Source organism: Delphinapterus leucas, chromosome 2 (genome assembly GCF_059928025.1).
Source record: "Delphinapterus leucas isolate spDelLeu-1000000601 "Yukka" chromosome 2, BTC_Dleu_Yukka2, whole genome shotgun sequence".
Taxonomy (NCBI): domain Eukaryota; kingdom Metazoa; phylum Chordata; class Mammalia; order Artiodactyla; family Monodontidae; genus Delphinapterus; species Delphinapterus leucas.
The window spans coordinates 81,074,442-81,099,747 of record NC_143130.1 but is presented as its reverse complement, the minus strand read 5'-3'; the positions used below and the strand labels follow the sequence as shown (position 1 = coordinate 81,099,747).

At 38.1% G+C, this 25,306-nt stretch overlaps 1 protein-coding gene across 2 annotated transcripts in view; it reads left to right on the top strand.

Annotated features, from left to right (window-relative positions):
• The window catches only part of TEX9 (testis expressed 9), a 234,289-nt gene that overhangs the window by 145,239 nt on the left and 63,744 nt on the right, over positions 1 to 25,306 (top strand). For both annotated transcript variants that reach the window (XM_030761665.2, XM_089907172.1), the window contains exons 4-10: positions 4,991 to 5,054; positions 6,815 to 6,894; positions 15,620 to 15,668; positions 17,026 to 17,108; positions 18,986 to 19,164; positions 22,115 to 22,197; positions 22,622 to 22,795. In XM_030761665.2, the coding sequence (XP_030617525.2) occupies positions 4,991 to 5,054; positions 6,815 to 6,894; positions 15,620 to 15,668; positions 17,026 to 17,108; positions 18,986 to 19,164; positions 22,115 to 22,197; positions 22,622 to 22,795 (712 nt within the window). The remainder of the gene's footprint in view (positions 1 to 4,990; positions 5,055 to 6,814; positions 6,895 to 15,619; positions 15,669 to 17,025; positions 17,109 to 18,985; positions 19,165 to 22,114; positions 22,198 to 22,621; positions 22,796 to 25,306) is intronic.

The window sequence follows — 25,306 nt, the reverse complement described above, 5'->3', positions numbered from 1 at the left end:
TCCCTTGATCATTATGTAGTGTCCTTCTTTGTCTCTTGTAATAGTCTTTATTTTAAAGTCTGTTTTGTCTGATATGAGAATTGCTACTCCGGCTTTCTTTTGGTTTCCATTTGCATGGAATATCTTTTTCCATCCTGAAGTGGGTCTCTTGTAGACAGCATATATATGGGTCTTGTTTTTGTATCCATTCAGCCAGTCTGTGTCTTTTGGTGGGAGCATTTAATCCATTTAAATTTAAGGTAATTATTGATATGTATGTTCCTATTCCCATTTTCTTAATGGTTTTGGGTTTGTTATTGTAGGTCTTTTCCTTCTCTTGTGTTTCTTGCCTAGAGAAGTTCCTTTAGCATTTGTTGTAAAGCTGTTTTGGTGGTGCTGAACTCTCTCAGCTTTTGCTTGCCTGTAAAGGTTTTAATTTCTCCATCAAATCTGAATGAGATCCTTGCTGGGTAGAGTAATCTTGGTTGTAGGTTTTTCTCCTTCATCACTTTAAATATGTCCTGCCAGTCCCTTCTGGCTTGCAGAGTTTCTGCTGAAAGATCAGCTGTTAACCTTATGGGGATTCCCTTGTGTGTTATTTGTTGTTTTTCCCTTGCTGCTTTTAATATGTTGTCTTTGTATTTAACTTTTGACAGCTTGATTAATATGTGTCTTGGCATGTTCCTCCTTGGATTTATCCTGTATGGGACTGTCTGTGCTTCCTGGACTTGATTACCTATTTCCTTTCCCATATTAGGGAAGTTTTCAACTATAATCTCTTCAAATATTTTCTCAGTCCCTTTTTCTCTTCTTTTTCTGGAACCTCTATACTTCGAATGTTGGTGCGTTTAATGTTGTCCCAGAGGTCTCTGAGACTGTCCTCAGTTCTTTTCATTCTTTTTTCTTTATTCTGCTCCGCAGTAGTTATTTCCACTATTTTATCTTCCAGGTCACTTATCCGTTCTTCTGCCTCAGTTATTCTGCTATTGATCCCATCTAGAGTATTTTTACTTTCATTTATTGTGTTGTTCATTGTTGCTTGTTTCTTCTTTCGTTCTTTTAGGTCCTTGTTAAATGTTTCTTGAATTTATTCTATTTCCAAGATTTTGGATCATCTTTACTATCATTATTCTGAATTCTTTTTCAGGTAGACTGCCTATTTCCTCTTCATTTGTTAGGTCTGGTGGGTTTTTATCTTGCTCCTTCATCTGCTGTGTGTTTTTCTGTCTTCTCATTTTGCTTATTTTACTGTGTTTGGGGGTCTCCTTTTTGCAGGCTGCAGGTTTGTATTTCCCATTGTTTTTGGTGTCTGTCCCCAGTGGCTAAAGTTGGTTCAGTGGGTTGTGTAGGCTTCCTGGTGGAGGGGACTAGTGCCTGTGTTCTGGTGGATGATGCTGGATCTTGTCTTTCTGGTGGGCAGGTCCACGTCTGGTGGTGTGTTTTGGGGTGTCTGTGGACTTATTATGATTTTAGGCAGCCTCTCTGCTAATGGGTGGGGTTGTGTTCCTGTCTTGCTAGTTGTTTGGCATAGGGTGTCCAGCACTGTAGCTTGCTGGTCGTTGAGTGAAGCTGGGTGCTGGTGTTGAGCTGGAGATCTCTGGGATATTTTCGCCATTTGATATTATGTGGAGCTGGGAGGTATCTTGTGGGCCAGTGTCCTGAAGTTGTCTCTCCCACGTCAGAGGCACAGCACTGACTCCTGGCTGCAGCACCAAGAGCATTTCATCCACACGGCTCAGAATAAAAGGGAGAAAAAGAAGGAAGGAAGGAAGGGAGGGAGGGAGGGAGGAAGGAAGGAAAGAAGGAAAGAAGGAAGGAGATAAAATAAAATAAAGTTATTAAAATAAAAAATAACTATTAAGAAAAAAAAATTTTTTTAAGAAAAAACGGACAGATAGAAGCCTAGGACAAATGGTGAAAGCAAAGCTATACAGACAAAATCTCACACAGAAGCATACACATACACGCTCACAAAAAGAGGAAAAGGGGAAAAAATAATAAATCTTGTTCTCAAAGTCCACCTCCTCAATTTGGTATGATTCGTTGTCTATTCACGTATTCCACAGATGCAGGGTACATCAAGTTGATTGTGGAGCTTTAATCCGCTGCTTCTGAGGCTGCTGGGAGAGATTTCCCTTTCTCCTCTTTGTTCGCACAGCTCCTGGGGCTCAGCTTTGGATTTGGCCCCGCCTCTGTGTGTATTTCGCTGGAGCGCGTCTGTTCGCGCAGACAGGACGGGGGTTAAAGGAGCAGCTGCTTCAGGGGCTCTGGCTCACTCAGGACGGGAAGCGGGAGGGGTGTGGATGCTGGGCGAGCCTGCGGCAGCAGAGGCCAGCATGACGTTGCACCAGCCTGAGGCGCGCTGTGCTTTCTCCCAGGGAAGTTGTCCCTGGATCCCGGGACCCTGGCAGTGGCGGGCTGCACAGGCTCCCCGGAAGAGGGGTGTGGAGAGTGAGCTGTGCTCGCACACAGGCTTCTTGGTGGCGGCGGCAGCAGCCTTAGCATCTTCATGCCTGTCTCTGGGGTCCGCGCTGTTAACCATGGCTCGTGCCCATCTCTGGAGCTCCTTTAAGCAGCACTCTTAATCCCCTCTCCTCGCTCACCAGGAAACAAAGGGAAGAAAAAGTTTCTTGCCTCTTTGGCAGGTCCAGACTTTTCCCCAGACTCCCTCCCGGCTAGCCGTGGCGCACTAGCCCCTTCAGGCTGTTTTCACGCCGCCAACACCAGTGCTCTCCCTGCGCTCCAACCGAAAGCCCGGGCCTCAGCTTCCAGCCCCGCCCGCCCCGGCAGGTGAGCAGACAAGCCTCTCAGGCTGGTGGGTGCCGATCGGCACCGATCCTCTGTGCGGGAATCTCTCGGCTTTGCCCTCCGCACCCCTGTTGCTGTGCTCTTCTCCGCAGCCCCTAAGTTTTCCCCCTCTGCCACCCGCAGTTTCGCCTGCGAAGGGGCTTCCTAGTGTGTGGAAACCTTTCCTCCTTCAAGGCTCCTCCCACTGGTGCAGGTCCCGTCCCTATTCTTTGTCTGTTTATTCTTTTTTCATTTGCCCTACCCAGGTACATGGGGGAGTTTCTTGCCTTTTGGGAGGTCTGAGGTCTTCTTCCAGCGTTCAGTAGGTGTTCTGTAGGAGTTGTTCCACGTGTAGATGTATTTCTGGTGTCTCTGTGGGGAGGAAGGTGATCTCTGCGTGTTACTCTTCCGCCATTTTCCCCCCGGTCCAGGCACTTGTTTCTTAATGCAATTTGTTACTTTTGTGAAGACATCTTTAGTGGGGTTTGCTTTCTGAAAGAGTTGCGTGTGTTCTAGATGAGTAAATCCCTAAGTGTGGTTTTGCGTTTAACTTTATTAGCTTATCAGAGTTTTCACTGGTTCTAATCCAACTTACTATATTAAAGTTTTGGCATAGTGTCCCTGTACCATCTGGGTAAGATGAACTTGGAGTACACTCCTGTGTGCTCTGATTACTCACAAGAGAATCTTTTCCACACACGGCTCTAGTTTCATTTCCATTCACCTAAGGTTATGGGTAGTGTTTTTGTGGTCTGTGGTTCACAGGTGTAGCCCTTTGTGACTCTCTCATGTTCATCAGTTTCTAGCTGTTAAGCTGTTTTGGCTTCTGTTCCTGTTTACTGCTCTCATTTTGAGTTGCTGCTTTATTTTTAGTGCCAGGGTATTTTCCCTGCCTAAGTTTAAGTTTAGCAGTATTTCGTTCATTATATTTTATCCAGATTTCTATGGGTTTTGGAGCAGAAGAATAGCCTTTTGATTTATCTCAGCCTGCTATATTGACCAGAAACCTCTATTGGTTCTTGTTAAGGAAATGTGAAAAATCAGGTAAAGGCATCTTGAATACAACTTTAAGTCTTTATTAGATATTTTTATTTTGATTAACTTATCCTAAGATATAAAAATAGTTCTTAAAACATCAGACTTTTTTAAGAAGGGATGTGATACTTCTTTTTTTCTTCCTGGGGGTGGGAGTCATCACTGGTTTGTGGTACTTCTGAATCACATATCTAAAAAAACAAGGTATCTCATTTAAAAAATTGTTCTGCATATTTTCTTCATAAAACTTCAGAAGAGCCTAGATAGTCTAGAAATGTGATCTACGAATAGAATTTAAAAGTTACATGCTTTTGAAGTTGTTTATTATAATGTTAACCTTTAAAACTGAGAAGGGGACTTCAACTAACAGGGGGAACGGTTTAGTACATTATGTTAACTTCAACTCTAGAATATTTCATAGCCATTTAAGGCACTAATTATAAAAATTATATAGAGATAAATATATTCCATCTGTATTGTTATGGCAGAACAGTACAAAATTGTGTGTGTGCCTACATATGAAAATTAGAAGGGAATTTTAAAAATGATTGGATGATGGTGGTAGGATGATGGGCAATTTTTTCTTTAAAAATGGTTTCCCGCAATGACATTGCTATTCTTACAGTCTTAATGGGACTAAATAGTGTTCCTATTCTTTGCTAGATTCCAAATAGATTGAAAAAAAAAAGGAGTGGCAGGTGTAGGTGAAAGTAATCACCTGTATTCCTGATGAAGCTGATATTGAAGTATGTAGCTGAGGTATGAGCCACCTCAGGTCTGCTCACTAAACCCCAGATATACCTCCCCAGTCACCTGAACACCCCTGATGAAATCAGCCCCCTCCACACCCCACCCCACTCCTGTTCCCAATTGGAGTTGATCCCAAGAACATGGAGAGTGGAACTGAGTTGAACCCACCCAGTTTATTCTTCCCAAATAAATCATTCCACCTGAAGTAATGGCCAGAGAGAGGCTAGGAGTTACATGGTTTGAGCTTCCACCAGAAAGAAGAAGGATCATGGAGATTTAGAGATAAGCTTTGTAATAGTTGTGTTAATTTTCAAATAAAAATGTCATGTGTATGTTTTGGCATTTATTGATTAGCTAAATTGTAGTTATTGCAATTTAATTACTTTTATTTTTGTGTTACAGTCTTCAGTCTATCACAATTATTATTTTCTGCTTTTAGGCGTTTAAATGCAGAATTAGAAGCAAAAACGGCTGATCTGGTTCGACAGGCTGAGGAAGTAATAGTAAGTGAATGTACAATTAATAGTAATTCCATGTAAATGCTAGTTTTGTAACTTTTTAATTTGATGTGTAACATACATACAAAAAAGTGCCCAAAGCATAAATTTTCAGCTCAGTGAATTATCATAAATTGAACATCAATATATGCATAAGTATGTGTATACATGCATGTATATGTTTTTGATAAGCACGCTTTTTAAAAAAAATTTATTTATTTTTGGCTGCATTGGGTCTTCGTTGCGGTGTGTGGGCTTCTCATTGCAGTGGTTTCTCTTGTTGCGGAGCACAGGCTCTGGAGCATAGGCTCAGTAGTTGTGGCGCACGGGCTTAGTTGTTCCACGGCATGTGCGATCTTCCTGGACCAGGGCTCGAACCTGTGTCCCCTGCATTGGCAGGCGGATTCTTAACCACTGCGCCACCAGGGAAGCCCAGCACACGTTTTCTAAAAGCCACTGAAAAAGTGTTTTCCGTTTAGATATTCCAATCATCTAATTAATAGGAACATTAATATTGAATAGTATTTCCCACTATTTTACGATTAATATTTGCAAGTAGCTATATAGAATTAGTACTGGTAATTCAGTAAGGATAGAAATAAAATGGTCTCTGGACAGAAGCTGAATAAAGGTTAACAACTACCATTAATGCTCAGATGGTAATCTGTTTCTTAAACTCTGCAGTTGGATATAACTCAGATTCTTAGGGCTAGACCATAATCAGATTTATAGTCAGGAAAAATGTAGTGAGGTTACATCACTAGACAATGTAAGCATATTTGCCCCATTCTGGCTACCAAATTGGTTATTCCTATTTTAAGCATCCCTCCCTAAGTATCAGCATTCCCAATATTAGTTGATAGGATATAGTAATATTCCTTAGAGGAATAAAGTAGCTGCTTTCAAACTTTTTAAATTTTTTATTCTAATTCATTTATAATTCTCTTTCATTTAAATCCCACCCCCACCCCACTTTGGAGTTGATGGAGGCAAGGAAGAATAGGCAATATTTTAATGTCTTAGACAGATCCATCATTATTTTTTAGTTTAGGAATGAGAATATTTAGATAATGGTTACAGATTTACTAGTTGCATTTGTAATTAAATATTTTACTGAAAAATAAACATTTTATTACATCTTTTAGTTTTTGTCAGTGTCTGAAGAGCAGGAAAATAATTTTTCTGAAAATAATGTTCAGAAACTCAACGTTATGGTAGAGTGAGTGATTCATTATGTATTCTGATCAGAGTCCTCTAATGGATATAACTTTTGCCACATTGAATTTTTGTTTTTTCACTTTCATATTAATACATCTTCTCCAAAAGCTTTTACTCTTAGTGCTTCATTTTTAGCACTTTCATTTCTATGTGGTCGTCTTAACATTGAAGTTTTTATGATTTGAGACAAGTTTTTCTATCCATTAAATGGATTTATGTTTCCACTTCTTGTGAACCTTATTTCCTTTGCATGTTACAGAAGATGGAAGCTCTAATGTAGTTGGGAAGCAGGAGTCAGCTAAGATCATATAAAGGCATTGGCATTCTTACAATCTTGCCTTAGAACTGACTCTTTTAACCAAGAATGAGTGAAAGGGTGAAACTACATTGTTACAGATCTTATTTTGATACCATAGCTTTTAGAATTCTGTGCTTTGATTTTATAGAAATTGTGGACAACTCTGAAACAATTAATGATCAGAAAGGCACTTGAATATATCCTAGTTTTGTACATTATTTTCCTACATGACTTTGTTTTATTTAACTAGAGAGATCAGCAAGAAGCACGATCTCAGTCTATTTCAACACAAATTAAATCATATGAAGAGCAACATGATTACAGTTTAAGGTAAGACTTAAATTCCCAAACACCTTAAAATTTTTTTTTTACTGGGTAAATGCTTTAAGATTGTTTTCTGTTTTTTTTTTAAATTAAGGTATATTTGACATACAACATTATATTGGTTTTAGGTGTACAACACAATGATTCAGTATTTGTATATATTGTGAAATGGTCACCACAGTAAGTATAGTTACTATCCATTACCATACATAGTTACAGAATCTTTTTTCCCTGTGATGAAAACTTCTAAGATCTACTTTTTTAGCAGCTTTCAAATATGCCATTAGTATTATTAAGTATAGTCTCCATGCTGTACAGTACATCCCCATGACTTACTTATTTTATAACTGGAAATTTGTACCCTTTGACTCCTTTCACCTATTTCGCCTTCTCCCAACCAACCAGCCTCTGGCAACCATCAATCTGTTCTCTGTATCTATGGGCTTGTTATTATTTGTGTGTTTTTAGATTCCACGTACAAGTGAGATCACTTATTTGTCTTTGTCTTTCTCTGACTTATTTCACTTAGCATAATGCCCTCGAGGTCCATCCATGTTGTCAAAATGGCAAGATTTCATTCTTTTTTTATGGCTCAGTAATAGTTATATATATATAAATATCATTTTATATGATATTTTAACATATATATATAAAAGCACATGTTCTTTTCTCATTCATCCATTGATGGGCATTTAGGTTGTTTCCATATCTGGCCTATTGTAAATAATGTTGCAATGAACATGGAGGTGCATATATATAAAAAAATAAGTGTTTTCATTTTCTTCAGATAAATACCCAGAAATGGGGTTGCTGGATCATATGACAGTTCTCTTTTTAATATATTTTTTCTTTTTTCTTTTTTTTTAAATAGATCTTTATTGGCGTATAATTGCTTCACAATACCATGTTAGTTTCTGTTGCACAACAAAGTGAATCAGCCATATGCATACATGTGTCCCCATATCCCCTCTCTCTTGAGCCTCCCTCTCATCCTCCCTATCACACCCCTCTAGGTCATCACATAGCACCGAGCCCATCTCCCTGTGCTATGTTGCTGCTTCCCACCAGCCGACTGTTTTACATTCGGTAGTGTATATATGTCGATGCTACTCTCACTTCACCCCAGCTTCGCACTCCTACCCCATGTCATCAAGTCCATTCTCTATGTCTGCCTCTTTATTTCTGCCCTGCAACTAGGTTCATCCGTACCATTTTTTTTTTTTAGAATCTGTATATATGCGTTAGCATACGGTATTTGTTTTTCTCTTTCTGACTTACTTTTCTGTGTATGACAGACTCTAGGTCCATACACCTCACTACAAATAACTCAATTTTGTTTCTCTTTATGGCTGAGTAATATTTCATTTTATATATGTGCCACATCTTTATCCATCCCTCTGTCGATGGACACTTAGGTTGCTTCCATGTCCTGGCTATTGTAAATAGTGCTGCAGTGAACATTGTGGTGCTTGTCTCTTTTTGAATTATGGTTTTCTCAGGGTATATACCCAGCAGTGGGATTGCTGGGTCATATGGTAGTTCCATTTTTAGTTTTTTAGGGAACCTCCATACTGTTCTCCATAGTGGCTGTATCAATTTACATTGCCACCAACAGTGTAGGAGGGTTCCATTTTCACCACACCCTTTCCAGCATTTATTGTTTCTAGCTTGTTTGTTAATGGCCATTCTGACCAGCATGAGGCGATACCTCATTGTAGTTTTCATTTGCATTTTTCTAATAATTAGTGATGTTGAGCATCTTTCATGTGCCTCTTAGCCATCTGTATATCTTCCTTGATGAAATGTCTATTTAGGCCTTCTGCCCATTTTTTAACTAGATGGTTTGTTTTTTTGATATTGAGCTCCATGAGTTGTTTGTATATTTTGGAGATTAATACTTTGTCTGTTGTTTCATTTGCAAATATTTTCTCCCATTTTGAGGGTTGTCTTTTTTTTATGGTTTCCTTTGCTGTGCAAAAGCTTTTAAGTTTAATTAAGTCCCATTTGTTGATTTTTATTTCTGTTACTCTAGGAGGTGGGTCAAAAGAGATCTTGCTGTGGTTTATGTCAAAGAGTGTTTTTCCTATGTTTTGCTCTAAAAGTTTTATAGTGTCCGGTCTTATATTTAAGTCTTTAATCCATTTGGAGTTTATTTTTATGTATGGTGTTAGGTAGTGTTCTAATTTCATTCTTTTACATGTAGCTGTCCAGTTTTCCCAGCACCACTTATTGAAGAGGCTGTCTTTCCTCCATTGTATGTTCGTGCCTCCTTTGTCATAAATTAGGTGCCCATATGTGTGTGGGTTTATCTCTGGGCATTCTGTCCTGTACCATTGATTTGTATTTCTGTTTCTCTGCCAGTAACATACTGTCTTGATTACTGTAGCTTTGTGGTATAGTTTGAAGTTGGGGAGCCTGATTCCTCCAACTCCGTTTTTCTTTCTCAAGATTGCTTTGGCTATTCAGGGTCTTTTGTGTTTCCATACGAATTGTAAGATTTTTTGTTCTAATTCTGTGAAGAATGCCATTGGTAGTTTGATAGGGATTGCATTGAATCTGTAGATTGTTTTGGGTAGTATAGTCATTTTCACAATATTGATTCTTCCAATCCAAGAACATGGTGTATTTCTCCATCTGTTTGTGTCATCTTTGATTTCTTTCATCAGTGTTTTATACTTTTCTGAGTACAAGTCTTTCGCCTCTTTAGGCAGGCTTATTCCTAGGTATTTTATTCTTTTTGTTGCAGTGGTAAATGGGAGTGTTTCCTTAATTTCTCTTTCTTATCTTTTGTTGTTGGTGTATAGGAATGCCAGAGATTTCTGTGTATTAATTTTGTATCCTGCAACCTTACCAAATTCATGGATTAGTTCTAGTAGTCTTCCGGTGACATCTTTAAGATTTTCTATGTATAGTATCGTGTCATCAAAAAATAGTGACAGTTTTACTTCTTCTTTTCCAACTTGTATTCCTTGTATTTCTTTTTCTTCTCTCATTGCCGTGGCTAGGACTTCCAAAACTATGTTGAATAATAGTGGTGAGGGTGGGCATCCTTGTCTTGTTCCTGATCTTAGAGGAAATGCTTTCAGTTTTTCACCATTGAGAATGATGTTTGCTGTGGGTTTGTCATATATGGCCTTTATTATGTTGAGGTAGCTTCCCTCTAGGCCCACTTTCTGGAGAGTTTTTATCATAAATGGGTGTTGAATTTTCTTAAAATCTTTTTCTGCATCTATTGAGATGATCATATGGTTTTTATTCTTTAATTTGTTAATATAGTGTATCACATTGATTGATTTGTGTATATTGAAGAATCCTTGCATCCCTGTGTTAAATCCCACTTGATCATGGTGTATGATCCTTTTATTGTGTTGTTGGATTTTATTGTGTTGCTGGTATTTTGTTGAGGATTTTTGCATCTATATTCATCAGTGATATTGGTTTGTAATTTTCTTTTTTTGTAGCATATTTTTGTGGTTTTGGTATCACAGTGATGGTGGCCTTGTAGAATGAATTTGGGAGTGTTCCTTCCTCTGCAATTTTTTGGAAGAGTTTGAGAAGGATGGGTGTTAGCCCTTCTCTAAATGTTTGATAGAATTCACCTGTGAAGCCATCTGGTCCTGGACTTTTGTTTGTTGGAAGATTTTTAATTACAGTTTCAATTTCATTACTTGTGATAGGTCTGTTTAATTCTTCCTGGTTCAGTCTTGGGAAATTGTTCCATTCCAAGATTTTGTCCGTTTCTTTGTGGTTGTCCATTTTATTGGCATATAGTTGTTTGTAGTAGTCTTTTATAATCCTTTGTATTTCTGCAGTGTCAGTTGTGATTTCTCCTTTTTCATTTCTAATTTTATTGATTTGCATCCTCTCCCTTTTTTTCTTGATGAGTCTGGCTAAGGTTTTCTCAATTTTGTTTACCTTCTCAAAGAACCAGCTTTTAGTTTTATTGATCTTTGCTATTGTTTTCTTTATTTCTATTTCATTTATTTCTACTCTGATCTTTATGATTTCTTTCCTTCTACTGACTTTAGGTTTTCTTTGTTTTTCTTTCTCTAGTTGTTTTAAGTGTAGGCTAGATTGTTTATTTGAGATTTTTCTTGTTTCTTGAGGTGAGATTGAATTGCTCTCAACGTCCTTAGAACTGCTTTTGCTGCATCCCATAGGTTTTGGGTCATCATGTTTTCATTGTCATTTGTGTCTATGTATTTTTTATTTTTTCTTTGATTTCTTCAGTAATCTCTTGGTTATTTAGTAGCGCACTGTTTAGCCTCCATGTATTTGTGGTTTTTACAGTTTTTTTCCTGTAAGTGATTTCCAATCTCATAGCATTGTGGTCAGAAAAGATGCTTGATACAATTTCAGTTTTCTTAAATTTTCCAAGGTTTGATTTGTGACCCAAGATGTGATATATCCTGGAGAATGTTCCATGTGCACTTGAGAAGAAAGTGTATTCTGCCACTTTTGGGTGGAATGTTCTGTAAATATCAATTAGATCTATCTGGTGTATTGTGTCATTTAAAGCTTGTGTTTCCTTATTTATTTTCTGTTTGGATGATCTGTCCATTGGTATAAGTGGGTGTAAAATCCCCTACTGTTATTATGTTACTGTTGATTTCTTCTTTCATGGTTGTTAACATTTGCCTTATGTATTGAGGTGCTCCTAAGTTGGGTGCATAAACAATTATAATTATTGTATCTTCTTCTTGGAATGATCCCTTGGTCATTATGTAGTGTCCTTCTTTGTCTTTTTTAATAATCTTTATTTTAAAATCCATTTTGTCTGATATGAGAATTGCTACTCCAACTTTCTTTTGATTTCCATTTGCATGGAATATCTTTTTCCACCCCCTCACTTTCAGTCTGTATGTGTCCCTAGGTCTGAAATAGGTCTCTTGTAGACAGCATATATATGGGCCTTGTTTTTGCATCCATTTAGCCAGTCTGTGTCTTTTGGTTGGGGCATTTAATCCATTTACATTGAAGGTTATTATCAATATGTATGTCCCTGTTACCATTTTCTTAATTGTTTTGGGTTTGTTTTTGTGGGTATTTTTCTTCTCTTGTGTTCTTGCTTAGAGAAGTTTCTTTAGTGTTTGTTGTAAAGCTGGTTTGGTGGTGCTGAATTCTCTTAGCTTTTGCTTGTCTGAAAAGCTTTTGACTTTTCCATTGAATCTGAATGAGATCCTTGCTTGATAGAGTAATCTTGGTTGTAGGTTTTTCTCTTTCATCACTTTAAGTATATCCTGCCACTCCCTTCTGGCCTGCAGAGTTTCCGCTGAAAAATCAGCTTATAACCTTATGGGGATTCCTTTGTATGTTATTATTTGTTTTTCCCTTGTTGCTTTTAATATTTTTTGTTGTATTTAATATTTGTTATTTTGATTAATATGTGTCTTGGTGTGTTTTTCCTAGGGTTTATCCTATATGGGACTCTCTGTGCTTCCCGGACTTGGGTGACTATTTCCTTTCCCATGTTTGGGAATTTTTCAACTATAATCTTTTCAAATATTTTCTGAGACCCTTTCTTTTTCTATTCTTCTTCTGGGACCACTATAATTCAAATGTTGGTGTGTTTAGTGTTGTCCCAGAGGTCTCTGAGATTGTCTTCCGTTGTTTTCATTCTTATTTCTTTATTCTGCTCCTCAGCAGTTATTTCCACCATTTTGTCTTCCAGCTCAGTTATTCATTCTTCTGCCTCAGTTATTCTGTTTTTGATTCCTTCTAGTGTATTTTTCATTTCAGTTATCGTGTTGTTCATCTCTCTTTGTTTGTTCTTTAGTTCTTCTGGATCTTTGTTAAACATTTCCTGTATTTTCTCAGGCCATGCCTCCATTCTATTTCCAAGATTCTGGATCATCTTTACTGTCATTACTCTGAATTCTTTTTCATGTAGATTGCCTATTTCCTCTTCATTTATTTGGTCTTGTAGGTTTTTACTTTGCTCCTTCATCTGTGTGATATTTTTTGCTGTCCCATTTTTTTTTTATGAGTGGGATTGTGTTCCTGTCTTACTGGTTGTTTGGCCTGAGGCTTCCAACACTGGAGTTTGTAGGCTGTTGGGTAGAGCTGGGTCTTGATGCTGAGATGATGAACTCCAAGAGACCTCACTTGGATCAGTGTTCCCTGGGGTCTGAGGTTCTCTGTTAGTGTGCAGTGGTTTGGACTCAGAACTCCCACAGAGCTTCGGCCTGACCCCAGGTTCATGAACCAAGATCCCACAAGCCACCTGGGGCAGAAAAGAAAAAAAAAGAACAATAATGAAATGAAAAATAAAATCAGACTAGGAAACTAACAGATATGTTAGGAAGAATATAAAAATATATATATAGATGAATCAAGAACCAGAAGATACATCAGTACCACAATAATAAAAAGAGGAGGAGGGAAAAGGAAAAAAAAAAAAAAAAAGGTGGGGGGGAAGGCCTTGGCTGTGGAAAGCAGGGCCTAAGCAAGGGTGAGGTTTGGGCAGTGGGCAGGGCCATGCTCAGGACCCACAGGGCTGGAAAGGGCCCTGGGGGCTGAGGAGGGGCGCTTAGGTTCAAGGAACAGAAGGGGCCCAGGCATGACCCCCACCTCTGATCTCAGAGGGCAGGGGACCTCATATGGGAGCCCAGCAGGCTTCCTGAGCTCGATTGAGCAGCCCAAACACCTCTCCTCTCCTCTCCTCTCCTGCTCCTCCAGTCTGGGGTCTGGGAGGGCCCCTCCTGCCTGCCTCTCCTGATCTCCCCGGCCTCCCTCCTGTGCCCCCAGGACCAACACGGCCAGGCGGGGAAGGGGGAGCCTTGGAGGGCAGGGGGCCAGCCTGGGATCTCAGCAGGCTTCCCATGCCCAAGTGGGCGGGGCAGTTGCCCTCTGCTCCTCCTGGAGGGCCCTTCCCACCTGCCTCTCCTGTTCTCCCCTTGACCTCCTTCCTATGCCCCTAAGGACCCACGTGACCTGGAGGGGGGCTTTGGAGGGCAGAGGATTGGCCTGGGAGCTCAGCAGGTGTCCTGGGCCCAAGTGGGTGGGGCAAATGCCATCAGCTCCTCTCCTGCTGTTCCTGCAGAGTGCCTCCTGCAGGGCCCCTCCCACCTGCCTCTCCTGATCTCCCTGGCCTTCCTCCTTTGCCCATGCAGCCTGAAGGGGGCTTGGAGGGCAGGGGATCAGCCTGGGAGCTCAGCAGGCTCCCTGGCCTGAGTGGGCCAGGTGATTGCCCTCCACTCCTCTCCCACTCTTCCTCTTCCCGGAGAGTCCCTCCCAGCTGCCTCTCGTGATCTCCCTGCCCTCAGGGCACTGATCTTGTCTGGCCTCTACTTCTCCCACCTCTGTCCCCCTACATCCTACCGGCTCACTCTGGGGTTCCTCCCATCTCGGGGGTCAGAGTCCCCCACCAGCAGCCGGCAGGCACCCTAGTTGTAGGGAGATGCTAACTTTGCGTCTTTCTACACTGCCATCTTGACTCCTCCCCACTCTGTTTTTAATTTTTGAGGAACTTCCATACTGTTTTCCATAGAGGGTGTACCAAATTATGTTCCCACCAACAGTGTGCAAGGGTTCCCTTTTCTCCACAGCCTTGCCAGTATTTGTTATCTCTTATCTTTTGATAATAGCCATTCTTACAGGTGTGAAGTGATAGCTCATTGTGATTTTGATTTACATTTCCCTGATGATTAGTGATGTTGAGCTTCTTCTCATGCATCTGTTGGCAATCTATTTGTCCTCTTGGGAAAACGTCTGTTCCACTTTTGCCCATTTTTAAATCCAATTGTTTGTTGTTGTTTTCTTTTTAATTAACTTTTATGAGATTTTTAAAATATATTTTTGATAGTAATCCTTTATCAGATACATGATTTTCAAATATTTTGTCCCATTCAGTAAGTTACCTTTGGTCTTGTTGGTGCTTTCCTTTGCTGTGCAGAAGCTTTTTAGTTTGATGTAGTCCCATGTGTTTATTTTTGCTTTTGTTGCCATTGGTTTTGGTGTCAAATCCAAAAAAATAATCACTAAGACTGTTGTCAAGGAGCTAGCCACCTATATTTTTCTTTTAGGAGCTTTATGGTTTCAGGTTTTACATTCAAATGTTTAATCCATTTGAGTTTACTTTTGTGTATGATGTAAGATAACAGTCCACTTTCTTTTTTTTTACACGTGGCTGTCCATTTTTCCCAGCACTATTTACTGAAGAAGCTATCCTTTCCCCTTTGTATATTGTTGGCTCCTTTGTCATAAATTAATTGAGCTTATATGAGTGAGTTTATTTCTGGGCTCTGTATTCTGCTCCATTGATCTATGTGTCTGTTTTCATGCCTATACCATACTGTTTTGATTACTATAGCTTTGTATAATAGCTTGAAATCAGGAGAATGCCATTTTTCTTGGAGAGTGTATGTGGATCTGTTATTATATAATATCTTTTTACGTGTAAGTATTAGAAATCTATAATTTGAAGAATAAGGTAAGTTATAAAATACTAATAATTGGGAGCTTATACCAGTCAGACACAATGTAAACCTTTTACCTATTTTATCTCATTTAATTCTCAAAGTATTATTTTGAAATAAATATTACTGTCCTCATTTTAAAAAATGAGGAAACTGAAGCTTAAGAGAAGTTCAGTAGATTGCCTAAGGACTTACAGATGGTATGTAATTTCACTGAGATCCAAACTACAATTAATTAATTAACAATTAGTTTTAATATGTCTCAGTTTAGTATCATTTATTATTAACATATGGTGTTTACTTTTTTTCTGTAGACATCCATTATTGTCTGAAGGGACAGTTGATTTACATTCAGAAACTAAGGTAAGAAATCAAACTTTTTGTGAATGATTATATTCTGTAGAATTTAGGTTGTTTTTTAGATTTTTCTCTCTTTTTTTGGTATTTATTATTCTCACTTTTATTGTGTTTATTGCAGGTAGGGTAGGGGGTGTTTTCTTTAAAATGCTTTTCCTGAGTCACAAGAACTTCAGGGCCCCTGCCTGTGAAGTGGGCAACTGGCACATGTCACTCCTGCAACATTTCTGGAAAGGAGGGGCAGGCAGGCCCTCCCCCAAAGGGCTCCCCAGGCCAGCTCTGCTGGCCTCAGCCCCTCTGAAAAAGAAACCCAAACCCCAGAAGCACCCCACCCCTTGGGCTCATGAAGCTGGGTGTGCATCCCCGCTACCCCACAAGCGGCTTCCTCTCCCTCCTTCCTACCCCCTTTCCTTGGGCTTCTCCGTGCTCCCCTTGTGGGCACTTCAGCCCCAACCTGCCTGCTTCCCGCGCTGCCCCGGAAGATGCTTTCGTATTTGCCAGGCTTGCCTGTTGTCTACAAGACCCAGGATGCTCACCCGGTGCACTCTGGCTGATTCTGGCTGGGCACCCTTCCCCCACCCCTGGTTGCCTCTACCCTGTGACAGTGCACTGGCCTATGGGGTAGAGGCAACCAGTCCCACCAGCCTCCCACTAGCTTGAAGGGAGCAGGTCCTAGGGCCCGCAGCACGCCTTCCAGTAACAGCTAGAAATAGAATATTAGCCTTGATATTCAGAAGGGATGTCTTTATGAAATGTTGCTCGTAAAATGAATTGAGTCCTTTTTTGTCTCATAACTTCACTGAACAATTTGGAGATACATTGGAAAAATTCTAAGTGAAATTAAGTTTTCTCTCCAAAGCCCAAATTTACTAGGTAGAAGATCTGAAAAAGAAAAGTATTCATATACAAAGAAGGTGATTGGGAAGGTTTATTCATTCATTTAAATATTTACAGTGTGTAGAGATCACTATTCCAGGTGCTGGGCACACTGGGATGTACAAATTCCCTACCCATGGGAATCTAGACCTAAGGAATAGAATGCGTGGAGGCCTATCTGAAGAATAATCGGTGAGGAGAATTAGATTCTGTGAATCAGAACATCCAGTTTAACATTCCACAGACTAGTTGAACATCCTTGAATCTTTGGGACTCATTTTCTTGTCTTTAAATCTCTTGGTCCTAGTAATAACTAGGTCTTTTCCAGGTATACAGTTTTGGATTTCTTAAAATATAATTTGATTAATTCTCTGAAAATAGGAATTCTTCTGTGTAGCAATCTAGCAATTCTGTGTATTACACAGTTGCCTTCCTTGGCAAGTGATTAGAGTCTAATTAATTAATTGTTTAAATTCTTTTCATGTAGCCAGAGACCAAAAATGTTGATCCAATAAACAAAGTTCAAAACAAATTACACTCTGCAAGTAAAGGAAGGAAATCAAATTCAAGGTATAGTACAGTTTTTAAAGTATTACTTTTTAAAAAATTTTATAATTTATACTATCATTGTTCTTAATAAGATCTGTTTCTCTAGATCTTTTTATACCCAAAATATACAAAATTGTACTCTGTATTTCTTCTCCACATTTAATAATTTAAAACATCTTCTAATCAGAAATGTCTTGCAACACTTAATGAACATTTTGTATTGTTCTCTTAAGCAAAATTGCCACATTTCAAATTTTTTAAATGTTATTTTTAGCTAGATATTTTCTTAGATCAGAAACTAGAACCTAGATGTCTTTCTCTGCCTAGTTCTCTCAAATAGACTTATACTTTTTGAACACCATGCATTATTGTATATTGTATATATTGAGATACAGAATGATTTTGGCATGCTCTCAATAAAACTATAGTATAGTTATAATTTACATTCTATTGTTTTTGGTGAGAAAGAATTCAAGACTGTTTTTAGTACTTTAAGCATAAAAAGGGGACCCAAGAGGTTCTTTAGGATAGTAGACCTTCTAGAAAATGAGGGTCACACCTGCAGTGGATGGTACCAACCAGCTTCTAAATTCACAGTAAATTGTTAAATTTATGTCTGTTGTTTACCCAAACTGATAATTGCATTATAATTCTAGAAGAATTCTTATTAATACTTGTGTCTTTTAATTGGCTAAGTAAAATTTTTGTTTTTTGAACAAAAGAGACAAAAAAATAGGGTGAAAGGATAAGGAAGAAAACTAAAATTGATAGAAGAGAACATATGTTACATACATAAGTACTGTACATACATCAGTACTGTACATACATACATAACTGGAAAGGGTTATCTTATTTTCAGACTTCAAGTTTACTTTTTAAATAAAAGGTTCTTTTTCCAAAAGAATTCTGAAGCATTTGCTTATGTGTTAAAAGTAAGTTAGGCTTTAAAGTAAATAAAAGGTTAAAAGTAAGGCTTTCAGAAGCAAACTTGATGGATTAGGCCTGGCCCATTCCTCAACGCCATTAGAAGTGACTTTCATTTCATATTTCTCTCTTCATTAAAGAAAAAAAAATCAACTTTTGGTAAACTTTGATCCTGCTTAAAATATGTTTTTTTAGGTGGAAAAATGAGTTTGAGCTAAGAACTGTTCACTCTGTAATTCTTTCTTAAGAGGTATTATTCTTCAGTGTTTGCAGAATTATGACTAGAGTGATATCAAATTGTACAGTTCTACTCCAGCAGCATGTAAAATTAAATGCCACAGACTGGATTTCACCTAGGAGGCCAAGTTCAGTACTCTTAGTTTTGATGTTCACTTGTTTGGGAGTGTTGACCTAGAACACATAATTCTCCAGGAAAAATATGGGATTATTCGGGATCAGCAGAATATTGCACTTCAGGGTCTGAAATGATGGCGAGCCACGTGCAAGTCTGCACACAGCAAGGCAAGGAGAACTCTTTTACAGAAGGAAAAAGGAAGTTGGGAGGGCTAGAGTAAACAAAGGCTTTTCATTACCTGACTTGTTGCCAGGAGTGAGGAGAAGCCTTCCTTCACACCGCGGGGCTCTGCTGTTGTCTCAGGGTGTGAGAGCTCCCCCTTCTGGTCTGCTGACTGTTAAATTGAGGCTTCTGTTTATTAATATTTTACACTGGCCATGTCTAAGTGGCCTCATAAAGCCTCCTCTAGCGCAGTGGTTGTGTGATTCATAAAGATTGAAAGTCTACTAAGTCTCTTGTAATATAGTCCTTGAAAGTATCAATTGTAGATTTCATCATAAATTTAAAATTTATAATTTTGATCTGCTTTTTTATTTGGATAAAAGTCATATCTGGGAGTCATATCTCCTTTTTTATTATATGTATATAATATATAATGTGCCTATATGCGTTTTTTTAGAGTAAAATTGAAATACTCTGATGTACAAACTGCCAGCGATGTTGCCATTCCAGAGGATTTCTCAGACTTTTCTCTTGCAAAAACAATTAGCAAAATTGAAGGGCAACTGGAAGAAGAAGGCTTACCTGATTATATAGATGATGGTATTTTTTGTGGTGTTAGTGAAGACATTGGAACAGGTAGGTTGTTTTTTGTTTATTTTTATCCTTATATCACAATTATTTAGAAAATGTAGTGATGTCTTGCATTTGTTTAATGAAATAAAATTGGTTTTGAGTCAATAATTGTTGAAAATGGATGATGGGTGACGAGGGTTTCATTGAACTCATCTCACTACTGTTGTAGATGTTTGATGTTTTCCATTATAAAAAGTAAAATTAAAAAGAACTGTCTGGGGAGTTCCCTTGTGGTCCAGTGGTTAGGACTTGGTGCTTTTACTGACGTGGCCTTGGGTTCAATCCCAGGTCGGGGAACTAAGATCCCACAAGCCGTGTGGTGTGGCTAAAAAAAAAAAAAGAGAGAGAGAAAGAAAAGAAAAAAAAAAAAAGAACTCTCTGGTATTGGTTTCATTGACCACTTTTCAAATAAGTTAAATGCCCCATAGCTTAGCATTAAAACATTGAAATAAATTTTTAAAAACCATATTTCTTTGAATTCCTTCCATTTAATGTTACTGAATTCTCTTTATTGTGTGTTAAATCAACACATGTTAAAGGATAAATGAATTATTGATGTAGCATCAGGTAAAATAATGAATTTTCTAATGAATATTATTTTCTTTCTTATAAATTCATTCTCTGCATACCGCTAGAAAAATAATACTTAGTCTAGATCATCAGAAACATGTTAGTTACCAGTAGTGCCTCTAAAATTGTTGAATTTATGAGGAGCCACCTATGCTATTATAAATTTAAAAAAAGACAGTCGAGTGTATATGAACAGTTAATGCTGAACTATAATTAATTGTAGGTTCAGACAAACTGCTTTAGCCTCTCTGTAATAGCAGTTTCTTCACTTGAAAATGAAGCAGTTTGTATTAAATGATCATGAAGTTTACCCTTAAAATTCTCTGATTCTGTGAAAATCACAACGATTTACATGTATAATGATCATTGTGCTACATGCTAGTTAGTCATAAACGCAGATTAATTCATTTATGCATTTATTACGTTTACTGACCTATCCAAGCTTTCTGGGGCTAATTGTTAGGAACGAAGGTAAGTGAAGCAAAGAGTTAACCTTCATGCCTCTGTTAAGTTACCTTCAGGGATGCAATGGTCAGATGTTGGCTTTCCTCAGTTTACAGTCACCCATAGCCTTGTTAACAAAGGTCCTCCTCCCAGTATGGGAACCAGCACAGACTACCTTAAATTACTGCTTTTTTTCTTATTGCTGAATGACCTCTTTGCATCCCTGTCTTCCCTTTTCAGAATCTTTGGCCAAGGTGTCTCCCCTTTTAGGGGAGTTTTCACTTATTCCACATGATTGCCTAGAATGGCTGGGTTATGTGTGGGAGGAAACAATAAAAAAGTAGTTTAGGAGCACAGACTGTTTTGTAAGACTAAAGTTGGAGTGGGATGGTTGGGGAGGTTAATGCTGTGGACCAACAGAGACAGAGCACTCAAATCCTTGATGATACTACCAGGGTTAGAGTTGGGGGGAAAAAGAGATGTGAAAAGTCATGCTCTCCCATTGCTTCTTCCTTCTTTCCCCCTAGAGACCAACTACTGCAAACTTCACACTTTTAAGTTTATCATTTCCCTTCTGTCCTCTGCTAACCTGGAGTTACATGAGAAGCTAGAAGGAGAGTTGAGGCTGGAAGAAGCTAGGTGGGGTTAGAGCCAACCATTGTTCATTGGCTCCATGTAACACAGGGGACTTCATAAGAAGAGCTTTGAAACAGGAAGTATGTGTGGAGATTTATTGTGCTCTGTGGAATTTGTCCTAATAACTTTCAGAGGCTATTCAGAGTGTTTACTCAAGATAAGTCCCATGAGGGCAAACCTTGTCTTATAATATCGGTATTATGCCTGGAACATAGTAGAGACTTGATGTATATCTTTTTTTTTTTAATTTATTTATTTTTGGCTGCGTTCAGTCTTTGCCTCTGGGCGCGGGCTTTCTCTAGTTGCGGCGAGTGGGGGCTACTCTTCGTTGCAGTGCGCGGGCTTCTCATTGCGGTGGCTTCTCTCGTGGAGCACGGGCTCTAGGCACGTGGCCTTCAGTAGTTGTGGCATGTGGGCTCAGGAGTTGTGGTTTGCAGGCTCTAGAGCACAGGCTCAGTAGTTGTGGCGCACGGGCTTAGTTGCTCCGCAGCATGTGGGATCTTCCCAGACCAGGGCTTGAACCCGTGTCCCCTGCATTGGCAGGCGGATTCTTAACCACTGTGCCACCAGGGAAGTCCTGATGTATATCTTTTTAATGAATGATTGAACGAATTATGAGTGAGTTCTAAGTTCAGTTTTTACTTTATTTACTTTTATAGGCCTAAAACCCTCAGAGATTTACTGATATTATTGAATAAAGAACTTTTGATAGCAATTCCAAAGGTAGATGTTCGTGAGGGGTTTGTGGGAGAAAGCTTCGGTAGTAAGGTATTAGTGCGTTTTTTTGTTTCTCAGACACGTCACTACATTTTAACATCTGTGAAATTGGGATGTGTATTACAGTCAGTGGCATTTTATAATTACAATGGCTGGGATTGAAGTTGAGTTTTGCTAGACCTGTGTTTGCTTCTGCCAAACACCTGGGGGCATTACCGATCTGAGACCACTTTAAGTTCTGTTTGAGGTGTTTCGAACCACCTGGGTAAGTATGAATTCAGTCTGCAAACTTATGTGAGTACTTGGCTTGTGGTTCCGATTCTCAGGAAAAGTTTTTGTTTTTTTCCTCTTTCTTTACTTGGTTCCAGTGTAACAGTTCCATTCTGTTGGATGGATTTTTCATTTACCTCTACATTAGGGGTATGTAGTGTCTTGAGTGTTCCCAAACAGGGATCTCCTATTAGAGAGACTATTAGACGCCCCATCTTGAGCCTTTTTTTCCCTCATAAAATAATAGTCTGTCTTACAATTGATGGCATCTTAGATTCAGTGAAAGACAATAAATATTATTATTAAATTGACACAGAAGCACAGATCAGATTTCTGAAGGCCAAACTCCATGTTATGCAGGAGGAATTGGATAATGTTGTATGTGAATGCAATAAAAAGGTAAGTTTTTAAAACCTTTCAGAATAAATGCTGTAATATTCAAAGTCATTTTAGGAGCAGTTTTCAATTTTATTTTAAAAATAGCTTCATTGAAGTATAATTCACAGTTAACTTTTAAATTCAGAAATTTAAATACTGAACTTTATTCTGAGATGTTGAATTTTCACAGAGCTGCAGAATTTTAAATAGTTACCAGCAATTAGAATGCTGTGTAGTAGACTTACAAGTGTAAGCTATTAAGTGCAAATAAAACATCTGTCTTCCATTTTGAGGATGAAAATAGAATGTAGCTCGTTTTTCTTAGTGAAATCGGTGTAAATATCTCGCCAAAGATCATACGAAGCTCCTTTAATGTTTTCTGGTTTATGTTTTGATACCAAATCATGTATGTTTTTCCATATAATCTATAATTTCATAACTATAGGAGGATGAAATTCAGGATTTAAAGTCTCAACTGAAAAATTCTGAAGGAGATTGTATGAGACAGCAGCGGACCATTAATTTGCAACAGTCTCAAACAGAAAAGTATAAAACTCTTTTTGAAGAAGCAAGCAAGAAATGTGATGGATTACAGCAAGAGTTGTCTTCAGTAGAAAGGGTAATAATTTTGCTATTTTTTCCTAATGTAATGCCAAAGATGCACAGAAACATGTAAGTTACATGTTTGCATAGATACCACTTTTCACTGTTTAGTTATTTTGTTAGTATATACTAAAAACTCTTCCCCCATTATTAGGAGAGTATTTTTTAACAGCTTTATTGAGATATAATTCACAAACATCGCACCCTTTATACAGTTTGGTAGCTTTTAGTGTATTCACAGAGTTGTGCAACCATCACCACTCTCAAGTTTAGAATATTTTCATCACCCAAAAAGTCACCCCATACCCTTTAGCCTCAGTACCTCTACCCTCTTCCCCTAATCTCCTCCAGCCCTAGGCAACTTCTCATTTATTTTCTGTCTTGATAGATTTGCCTATTCTGGACATTTCTGGATATGTAGAATCATACAGTATGTGATACTTAGTAACCAACATTTTTCACTTTAAGTGTTGTTTTTAGGGTTCATCAACATTGTAGCGTGCATCAGCACTCCATTGCTTTTTATAGAGTAATAATAGTCTTTTTTATAGAGTATATGGATGTAATACATTTTGTTTATCAGTTGATGGACATTTGGGTTGTTTCTACTTTTGGGCTGTTTTGGATAATGTTGCTGTGAACATTCATGTACAAGTTTTTGTGTAGATATATGTTTTTGTTTTTCTTGGGTATATACCTAGGAGTAGAATTGGTAAATTATAACCTTACATTTAACCTTTTGAGGAACTGCAGGCTGTTTTCCAAACCAGCTATACCATTTTTACATTTCTACCAGCAGTATATAAGGGTTCCAATTTCTCCACATCCTACCAACACACGTTAGATTGGTGGTACCAATCCCATGTGGATACTGAGGGATGACTATACAGTTCCATTATGAATTTTGACAAATGCATAGTCACATAGCCATCACCATAATTGAGATACAGAACACTTCCTTCATACCAAAAAATCTCTCTGTGAATTTAGTCAAGTCCTCTCCCTACTCCCAACCTCACGCAACCACTGATCTGTTTTTGATTCTTATATTTTGGCCTTTTCCAGAATGTCATATAAATAGAATTACATAGTAGCTTCCTGAGTCCGATCACTTAGCATAATGCATTTGCGATTCATCCATGTTGTAGTCTGTTCCTTTTTATTGTTGCCTGTAACATTGAATGGGTATTCCACATTTTGTTGACCTTCTCATCTGGAAAGAAAAATTAATTATAGTATCTAATAGTCTAAGCCTGTGCTGTCAAAAATGGTAGCCACTCACATGTGTCTATTCCAACTTGTGACGTGCTGTAAATCAACATCAAATTTTGAAGATTACATACAAAAAACAATGCAAAATCTCATTAATATTTTAATGGTTACATGTTGAAATGATAATATTTTGGATATACTGGGATAAATGAAATATAGTAATAAAATTTATTTTACGTATTTCTTCTTAAAGTGACTGCTAGGAAATTTAAAATTATGTACATAGTTTGTACTATGTTTCTGTTGCTCTAAGAAATAAAGGCAAGTGGTCTAAGAAAAAACAAGCTGTTATATCTGGGAAACAACTGTTTTAATTTGTCACCTTACCATTTGTCATCATCCATCCAAGCTGTGGTCATGTCACTGCTCTAGTCCACATAACTTGCCTGCATTTTTGATTCTTTTCTTGTTCTTAGCTCTCATACCCAATCCTGTGTTGTCTTTCTTCTAAATGTTTTCATTCATCTCTTCTTTTCAATTCCCATTGCCACTTCTTGTTTCAGGCTATTATTATCTTACTTCTGAATCCTTCTCACTAGTTATTTTATGTCCTTTCTCTTTTTCTTATCCATTGTATTCTGTACCCTGTCAAAAGATTAATATTCTCAAAGGACCACATTAATTATAACTCTACTTTCATTTGGGCAGAAAAGGAACTAACATTTTTTGAGTGTTACCTGCCAGGTAAAACACATTTTACAAAAGGGAGACTGAGTCTGAGAGGATAAGCAAATTGCCTAAGGTCAAACAGGAATGGCAGAGCAGGGTTCAAACTCTGTTTATCTGACTCTAAATCACGTAGACTCTTTCTCCAACTCCCCAGAATTAAATAGACTTAAACACACAGCTGTTCTAAAATCTCGTTATTTAGAATTAATATTTGAAACTTTTAGTTCACAGTGAATGTACTAGGGCATTATGATACATTGGCTAGCTGAAGATTTTTATGAAAATTTGCACTGGCTCTGAGCTTCTCAGCTTGAATTCCTATCTACCTACCAGCCAGAGAGGCATAACATAACTCTCCTGGATTATGTGAAACTCAAGATTGAATCTTTCTTGCTAATTCATTTTTATATCTCTAGAAACAAATCTAGTGTACAGTTCACAGAAATGCAAAACAGAGCTTAAGTAGCTGCTTCTGTAAACCTGCAAAAACCAACTATTAAAACATTTTTATGTATATTAACTTATTTTAGCTGCTGATTCTAACAGATGGAGTCATTTTTAAAATATAAAAACAGAGGGCTTCCCT